Below are 9,713 nucleotides of genomic sequence, written 5' to 3'. Positions count from 1 at the left end.
CTTAATTGTCCGACTCACGTACGACAAAATTTAATTAACGGTGGTAAACGGCTACAGTGTATATAAATATGTTTTACTTTAATTGATATATAGTTACATGTATATGAGTTGTACAACGGATCGTACATATAGCGGTACTCCCATATATAATTGTGCTACAAGCTGGAGTATAGAGTAAACTAATAGTAGCAATTAATGCAGCATATGCCTAATGTCTATTAGCTATGCAAGATTGCAAGCATGCATGGAAGGAATAATGCATGTACTACAGGTATAATTAAGCACCTACCTAATTAAGCCTTCAAAACTTGCCAAACTTGGTCAAGCAAAGCACGTATAATATCTGTGTTAGGAAAAAACTGGCAACTAATTTGATGTTGATCTGATCGAATGATCGTGTCCTCCGACGTGTTCTAAATTCCACGGAGCATCGATCGATTCTGGCAGCAAAGTCGCACGCGCAGAAAAATCTCCACACGTCGTCCCCGTCTCTCTATATATACCTCCTTCCTGTTTGGATCTTTAATTAGCAGGTCAATACCAGAGTCTCTCTAGCTACTTCTCCTGCTTGCTATAGCCCTGTGTTGCGCTAGGCTGTGTCATATAATGGATCACGCTGGCAACACGGTCGCGAACGTGACGGTGGCGCAGCAGCCGCATTACGGGCGGTCCGTGTCGCCGCCGTCGAGGGTGTCGTCGTGCTCGCCGCCACCACCTCCTGTCGGCACCGCCTCCTTGCTGGTGGGCAACACGTCGTCGTCGTCGTCACCGACGACGACCGTCGTGCTGAGCCCGTGCGCCGCGTGCAAGGTGCTCCGCCGCCGGTGCGCCGACGGCTGCGTGCTGGCTCCTTACTTCCCTCCTACCGAACCGACCAAGTTCACTACCGCGCACCGCGTGTTCGGCGCCAGCAACATCATCAAGCTCCTCCAGGTATATACATAGTACGCCCGCACGTAAGAGCGAGGATTTCGATCGATCGATCGTCGTGGCACATTGCTGATCGACCGACGTGCGGCAACGTGCAGGAATTGCCGGAGAGCGCGCGGGCGGACGCGGTGAGCAGCATGGTGTACGAGGCGGAGGCGAGGCTGCGGGACCCGGTGTACGGGTGCGCGGGGGCGGTGTGCCGGCTGCAGAAGGAGGCGAACGAGCTCAAGGTGCAGCTCGCGCGCGCGCAGGCCGACCTGCTCAACGCGCGGGCGCAGCACGACAACCTCGTCGCCCTCGTCTGCGTCGAGCTCGCGCACCGCCGCCGGGACGACGACCAGCAGCTGGAATACCAGGCGCCGGCGCCGCCGCTGCCGCACCCGGCGGAGTACTGTAGCGGCGGCGCAGGCTTCGGCGCCACCGTGTACCAGCCGTTCTACGACTCGGACCTGGACTCGGCGGCGTGGGGCGAGCCCCAGCTATGGACGTGATACAAATTTGCATGGTCAGCGCGGCTAGCTAAGCTAAGCTAAGCTACCATACTCCGTATTTGGCATGCAGGGTAATTAATAATCTAGAGCACTAGTAGTAATTAAGTACTGTAATTAGAAACAGATCAGTTTAAAGAAGGAACTATAATTAGTACCTGGCGGCTTAGCTAGTGTCGTGCTTCGAGTACATGTAACAGCAACGGTTATACATACTTCAGCCGGCCGGAACAGTTTATGCTTGCTTTCAGAGTGTTATGTTCTTCAGATTTAAAACAAGATCAGATATTTTGCAATGAGCAGGGTCGATCAAGTAAAGTTCTGTAGGAGTTCTTGTAAGCCTGTGAAACACTTGTTAAATTGTGAGCTGGCGACTAGCTAGTGGCCATCACAAAATTCGCGCTGTACGTGTTTTGCAAAAATAACTGATGTTAGGCATGCAGTGGGTTGACAATACACTACTCCGATCGACTGAAGGAGATCGATGGAACTCGAACGAAAGCTACATTTGCGAGCTCACGAACTGCCGTAGCGCAGTACGTATCTGTCAGTCCTGCTAGTTTGATTCATTAGCAGACCAACTCCCGTCGTTCGGTCGAAATAAAACACGCTTATATAGCCCAGTATGATTGTTTTGAATGAAATAAATATTACAAAGTTAAAAAAATTAAAAATACTCTACTCACTCCGTCCTAAAATATAAGCATTTTTAGTATAGTGCCAAATCAAATATTTTTACTTTGACTATTAATAGAAAAAAATAAAAAAAATCAATCTACTAAAATTGATGTTACTATATTTATCATTAAACAAACCATCGTAATATACGACTCTTTTTATTTTTCGTTAAAGTAACATCTCAAAAAATGTGTCGAAGTAAAAAATGATTATATTTTAGGACGGGGGAGTAAGTAATTAATATATATATATATATATATATATATATATATATATATATATATATTTAAAAAAAACATCGTGTAGGAACTAGGAAACGCATGTTCACAAGTAATATGTACGATGGTGCTGGTGGCCATTGAACATGTAGTACGTTTTTGTCCGAGCTCTGGAGACAGCTTGTTGAAAAAAAAATCTGCTACTGCACTTGAATAACATTTTAGTTTCTAGCTCAGCTGGCTAGCAGCTGTCGTTTTTCTCCCTCGATCAGCCTGTTTTTTTTTTTCTCTCTGTGGAACATGTCAATCCGTATGAACATTAAACATGTGCCTGCGACGTACTAGCTCCCGGCGGCAACTGTAGCGTACGTAGTTTGAACAAACACTCGCTGCACGAGCAACAGATCCCAAAATATTGTTCAATTATATTAATTCTCACGAAGCTAGCAACTGGTCGATCACCATCGATCAGAAGCCCCCAAAAGAAGGCTGCCTAACTCTATCTCCAGAAACCTACTTTGGCTACTTGGACTGTCACATTAACACGTACCGTTTCCAAGTCTCGCTAGCCTAGCCTAGCATATATGCATGCGCCAACCAGAGTACCAGACCATACGAAATGACGATCGCCTACGGTCATCGTAGACGGCCGGCCGGCTGCCAATCTGCCATTTGAACCAGTAACTAACTGACACTGTCACACAACAGAACAAAATTAAAGCCAGTAACTAATTGACAGTGTCACAACAGAACAAAAACCAGTAACTAACTGATGATTAGCCAGCCTAAGCTTTCCGATACATGCATGCATGCATGCTACTGTCTGTCTTGTCTTAATTTGTTTTTATGGACCGATTGGCCATGGTAGTTTCCGGGAAACTAGTAATCGACTAGTTAACTACAGTACTAGGCTACTAGCTACTAGTAATCGATTAGTTAATCTGTTTGGTGGTATACACCATCAGTCTTGACCAGAACCATGCCGCATGGGTACGGGCAAATCCTTTGTCTCCGTGTACAGAATGTCCAATATGTTGCCTAAAATGTGTCCGGCTCGGCTGCTTCCCCACTCCGGTTGGAAACATCGAGTTGTGATTGCGGCGGCCGGCACGACATATCGTGAAGCTTTTAGCTTGGTGAAAGGATTAGGAGACGAGCGAGAGAGAAAAAAGTGCGAAATTGTACGACGTGCAGGGTACGGGTACGAACCCCACAACACGTGCAAGACGTGTCCCATATGCTGCCACGATTAGCCTACCCGTTTTAATCGAGTCAATTCGGCGTGCTGTGTAAGCCCAAACAATAAGTGGGCTTCTCTTCTCTTGGAGACTTGGACAAACCAAGTTACCAAGGCCAGATCGGAGTAGGAATAAGTCCACATCCCTTATTTCCAAGCGAGTTTAAATTACATCCCTTAATTGCAATATTATCATAAATTTTTAGTCTCCATCTTGCAAAATCGGATTAAATAAGATCCTTTTATCCTTAAACTTAGAGTTGATTTTAAATTTTTTTCATCGAAATTTATTTTTCAGCTTTTCCTTTTAGATCGCTAATAATACATATATAAAAGTTTTATTTATAAATTACTTTCCGTTTACAAATATACCGCGCGAATAAGCGAAACATCGCTCAGATACAGTCAGAAAAAGAAATGAAAAATATATGTGACCCTTTCTTTCTCCTCTATGCCTTTCTAGCTCTCTCGCATCTTCTCTCTCCACGCCGACGGTCGGACGGTGGCCTCGGCGTGCCCAACGACGCTCGCATGGGTCACTGACATGTGGCTGCCGACCCCCGCCGAATCGGCCGGCGGCATGGTTCATGTTTGCAGACGTGCAGTCTTGCAGGCAACCGGCCGGCCTCGCTGTACTAAGGACGAGCTCATGCATGTTTCGAGCAGCAGCAACAACAACTTCTAGTTGGTGCATGTGTCGCTCAAAGCGATGACTCTAATGGCCTCCGTGAAAGAGCACTAATCATGTTTAGCTCGACCTATACACTAAGCCTGTGTTTTTGCAGGGGTCGGTAACCCCTCCTCTCCACACGTAAAACAGAGCAACAGATTAACGCATGATTAATTAAGTATCAACTTTAAAAACTTAAAATATATTAATATAATTTTTATAGCAATTTTTTAGAAAATGCCAGCGATCGGGCGTCCGATCAGCGGCAGAAAATTCAGGCGCCCGCCTCCGCCCGTGCCCCTAGCGCCTCCGCACCATCCCCACCACGCGCCCCACCACATGGGCCGTTGTAATAAATCACTCACATATTACGGAAATGCTCTATTAAGGGAATTCGTTTCATTTTTTCCACCAATAATGTTTCACCAAGTATACTCGTATTGTTTCACTATATATAGATCAAATGTTTCTGTGAATTGAAACATTCTTTCGCTATTTGCTGAAAAATTGTTTTTATATATGGTGAAACAGTTTCAAAAGGCGTTGTTTTATACGTTGTAGCAAAATGTTTCATGAGATGATTTGGTTGTATTTTAGCTTTATAAACAATTAAAACATTTTCGATCTACTTAGTGAAACAATTCCGATCTACTTGGTGGAACATCGTTCGATTTTTGAAAAAAAATCGGGCATCCGATTTATAGGCGCCTCGCAACTTTATTTTGTAGATTTTTTTGTAAGAAAATAGTTTGGAAAGCGTATGGTAAACGAGGAAGTGAGGTTGAAAACTTCAAGTGAAGAACACAACCTAATCCTTGTTGTACTGAGCATGAGCTTTGCCTCCCCTCCTCACCGCCGTGGAGCATCCGGAGATGGTCACATTGAAAAGACACATGTCAGGGGGTCGTCGGCATCCGGAGACGAGGACACGATCGCTGCCGACGAGGAGGACGAATCATGGTGGCACCGGTTGATCGAGGCTGCGGCACTGCGGCATGTATGGCCGGAGGATGGGGAGGCCAACGACGAGGGATGAAGGTCGAGCGGTTCGCAAGAGGAGTTGGACGGCGAGGCCACAGCGCGTCCCACGCCGTTTGCAGCAACGCCGCCACGATGGGCGGCTCGATGGAAGTCTCGAACACCAACAGGAGCCTCGTGCACGTTACGTCAGTCTGGGAACTCCATCGGACCACTCGCGTCCCCTCCGAGATGGCAATGGGGACATGTAACCCCACACCCGATGGATTTTTACTCTATTAAAAGCTAATTATATTCTAACTCTTATACCCATAGACCTATTGACGGACGAAAACTCCTATTCGTTGGGTACCTAGGTATAGTCCGCTCTTTACCCACCTGTACCCACCAATCCGTGGGTGAAAAAAACCCGTAGATTAAGCCTAAAACTATGAGTAAAAGTCCTAACGACTACTAAATCATAGCATAAAACTCATTTCACATCTTAAGCATTCTTCCAGTCTATTATATGAAATTATTTTGATTTTTTGATTATGTAATGTTGTTGTAGAGTTTTTTTATTTGCCTTTTGAACGCTAATGTTAATAGCATTGTTGCCAGAGAAAATATTGATAACTTACAGTTCTAATATGGCTAATTACAGTACAAAACTATATATGCTACAAGTCAATTATATGTGTATGGGTACCCGTTATCCGCACGGGTGTGGGTATGAGGATGATTTTGTACCCGCCGGATGTGGGTATTTAAGTGAAAATATTTAGTCATCGTGAGTGTGGGTATGGAGCAAAGGAACCCGATAGTATGCACCTGTTGCCATCTTGAGGCCCTCCTCCATCGTTGCTGAGTGGTCTAGCTTGACGAGGTCACTGCATGGAGGAGAGGATCGAGGAGATCTCTCCACCAGATCGGCGGACCGGCGGCGTCGTTGGACCAAGGACCATGGTTCAAAATTCCGGAACAAAAATTTCAAAAACTTTCGGAATGATATTATTTTGGCTAAAATTTTTATTTTTAAGCTTTTTTTAATGAATTTAGCTATATTTTGTTCAAAAAAAACTAGAAATTAGGGAAGGATCTAATATCAAATAATTAGGAGGGGTGAGGCTTTGAACCCAGGTCGTCTAACCCACCAACTTGTGGAGCTAGCCGGAAGACCCCTGGGCATTTCTCGCTATATTTTGTTCAAATTTGACCAATTTTATTTAAAATTTCGGTATATGGGCACCCTCCGATAGAACGTCGAAAACGAAAGATTGAACCCTCCCGAGGACAGGACCGATCGCTAGTTCTCGCTAGGAGAGGTTGGGGTAGATGAGAAAGAAAGGATGTCAATGACATGAGGCTCCATTTATTTTTTACTTTTATAAGACTGGAATGTCACGTCAGCCAAAAACAACCATCTCATATTACGAGAGAATCTTATTTAATCCGGGTGTGCACGATGGAGGTGGAAGATTTCTACTAGCATTGTAGTTAAAGGGACACAAAATGAACTTATTGCATCGGTGTAACACAACACACCGATCAACTATTTAAGATGGGCCTTCAGGTGGAGCCTCTCTTGGGAAGAGAACTGGTTTTTTTCTGTTGGAATAAGTTCATCTAAGGTCCCTTAATTTGTCAACGATCCGATTTTCGTCCCTGAACCGAAAAACCAGATACATTAGGTGCCCTAACTATCAAAACTGGTGCAGATAATATCCCTTAGCTGTTTAGATAGCGGTTTTGACTGACGTGACGCCTACGTGGCTAATTTGACTCGGTCTTCATCTGACATGGCATTGGCGTGGCGCTTAAGTGGCAATTTGATCTAAGAATAATAATAAAGCCCATGGGACCCACATGTCAGTTTCGCACATAAATTAATAAAAAATAATAGGGCCCACGTGTCATTCTCACCCCTCCTCTTCTTCCTCCTCTCACATCTCCCCTTTCTTCATATCTCTCTCCCCTCTCCTCTCTCAGTCGCGATGGAGAGGGAGCGGCACGCGGTGCCGGCGGGAGAGGGAGTGGGGCACGCCCTCCGCCGCCAACCCGCCTCCACCACCATCGTCATCCTCCAGCACTCAAGCCCAACTCGGTCTTCTCTATCTCCTCCCCTCTTCCCCTCCTCCTTCCCAGATGCGGCTGACGGGAGGACGACAGCCGACGACGGGTCATGAGGAGGACGGCGGCGGTCCGGAGCAGAGGTCGGAGGAGGGCCCCCAGCCGCTAGGATGGCGCTCAATCCGTCGCCTCCTCATGCTCGTCGGCCACGCCGCGCCGTCCGCCGTGGCCGCCAGAGCCGCGCATGTTGCTGTCAGACGAGCAGGTAGATAGTACGTTGTACGTACACGTACAAATCAATGCCAATATAAAGGCCCACGGCGCTAGCTGCCCATGGCACCAGCTGCCTGCCTCGCCGCCGATCCGGCCAGCCGCCACATGGCCGGAGGAGCCGTGCCGCCCAAGCAGTCACGAGCGCCTCCCCACGGTGATCGGCGCCATAGGAAGAAGAAAAGAATCGAGAAAAGAAGAAGAAAAGAAAGGAAAATTGAAAATAGAAAATAAATGGAGAAGACAATGCCGGCCGCACCGCCGAGGCCGCGACCCGCGCCGGGGCCGGCGTCACCGCACGGCCACGCTCGTGCCAAGCCGCCGCTCAGCCGCGCCCCGCTGCCTCGGTGCCGCCGTCGCTAGTGGCGGAGCCAGGATTTTAAAGTTGGGTATTCCTGTCTAACAAAAAAAAAAGTCCATAGTAAAAAAAATCAATGGTTCACAGTTTGTCAATACCGATAATCGAAGAAATAAAACTACAAATTATTACACGGTACCTCTAATTTTCTATTTCACTTACTTCATGGCTTGGAAGAGTAGCTTTAATTCTGCGTTCCTTCATGGCTTGAAAGCGGTTTGTAATATCACAGTCCTTTACTTTCAAAAACATCTCATGCTCAATAAATGTGACCAAGCAATCATTTAAGTATTGATCCCCAAGCCTGTTTCTCAATTTATTCTTCACATAATTCATGGCAGAAAAGATTATGTGAAGAATAAATTGAGAAGGTGTTCTTTTCTCCTGAAAATGAAGATGAAGATAAACATTAAGTTTTTTACGTAAAACGAGGTGGTATTAGCGTATGATTGTTTGAGTTTTAATTATTACAAAATTCAAAAAATAGATTAATATGTTATTTTAGAGCAACTTTCATATAGAAAATTTCCCCACGAAACGCACTGTTTAGCAGTTTGAAAAGCGTGGCACGAAAATCTTTATCTTAATCCAACTCTTGATGGAGAAATGAATGGGACTGCTACTGGAAGCACTGGAACCAATTTGAGAAGCTTGAAAACAATCTCATGTCTATTGTGCAACTTTGTTTCAACAATCATAATGGAAAGATCAGCAAGAGTTTTCACTTTTCTAAACCTTCCATCTATACGCATCTTATTGAGAAAGAGTACTTGGCTAACTAATTTGTGTACATGTGTATATATTGAAGTAATACTTGTTTCTTGATAAAAAAAAGTGGGTATTCCTGGGAATACACAGGAACCATTGTAGCTCCGCCCCTGGCCGTCGCTCGGCCGAGCTCCTCCACATCGGCACCGCTGCTCGGCCGCATCGGCACCCATCCCTCCTTCTCCTCCTCCGCCTCCTCCCTCCTCCACACCGCCCGGCCGCTGCCGGTCACCGTCGTCTGCAGTGCCTCCCGCGCCGCCGATATTTGACGACGCTGAGAGGAAGAGCTGGAAGGGAGAGAAATAGAGAGAAGGAGAGGATGTATTGATATGTGGGCCCCACCTTTTTTCCTGACATGTGGGCCCCAACATTTTAAATTATTTTTTTAGCTGACAGGTGGGCCCATAGTTTTATTATTTTTCTAATATATAATTGCTACATCGGTGCCACGTGGGACGTAGACCTAGTCAAACCAGCCATGTAGGCGCCACATCAGCTAAAACCGCCTTCAAAACCGCCGAGGGACCTTTTTTACACCAGTCTTGACAGCTTGGGGACTGGTTGTATCTAGTTTTGGGGTTTAAGAATGAAAATCGGATTCGGTGTAAAATTAAGGGACGTTAGATGAACTTATTCATTTTCTCTTTAGGGACAAGAAACAAGTTCAGATCAAAATAAAAGTACAAATTATAAATTTACGTGAAAGGTCTTGTGAATTTTTCTTTAAACAAATGAATGCCTGCAATATATACTCCCAAAGTAAACCCAAGAAATGGTTGCGTGACAGAACAATATAAGGAGGTCAAATAGTACAAGGTCACCCACATGTATCCTACCTACTGGTATATGGTATATCCACTCGAATCTTCTATCCACAAATTGTCTCAGGCAGCATCTTCACAGACAGCAGATGCTACCAATCCTTTGTGCCAATCTTCATCTTGGAGTACCTTTTCCCCATTTCACTTGGATTTAATACATATCATATATTTTCATTTCGCTCGGACTTAATCTGTCTGAACTTCATATCTAACCATCTGCTGGTTCGATAAACTCATAAAATCAATGA

General features: G+C 45.5%; 1 protein-coding gene across 1 annotated transcript; it reads left to right on the top strand.

The window, feature by feature from the left end:
- The first annotated feature begins 529 nt into the window (after positions 1–529).
- LOC4332483 (LOB domain-containing protein 1) lies at positions 530–1,714 on the top strand. The gene is made up of 2 exons (XM_015773840.3): positions 530–933; positions 1,029–1,714. The coding sequence occupies exons 1-2, from the start codon at positions 607–609 to the stop codon at positions 1,419–1,421; spliced, it is 720 nt and encodes a 239-aa protein (XP_015629326.1). The 5' UTR covers positions 530–606; the 3' UTR covers positions 1,422–1,714.
- The last annotated feature ends 7,999 nt before the right edge of the window (positions 1,715–9,713 follow it).

The sequence above is a fragment of the Oryza sativa genome, chromosome 3, assembly GCF_034140825.1.
Source record: "Oryza sativa Japonica Group chromosome 3, ASM3414082v1".
In the NCBI taxonomy this organism is placed as follows: Eukaryota; Viridiplantae; Streptophyta; class Magnoliopsida; order Poales; family Poaceae; genus Oryza; species Oryza sativa.
Note: the sequence above shows the minus strand (reverse complement) of the source record. Positions and strands in the feature narration are given on the sequence as shown.

What these genes read in the sequence shown, in the direction of transcription:
- LOC4332483 (XM_015773840.3), top strand. Translation starts at nt 607, where the DNA reads ATGGATCACGCTGGCAACACGGTCGCGAACGTGACGGTGGCGCAGCAG. An exon ending in ACATCATCAAGCTCCTCCAG is followed by an intron (nt 934 to 1,028) that starts GTATATACATAG and finishes GGCAACGTGCAG; the next exon opens with GAATTGCCGGAGAGCGCGCG.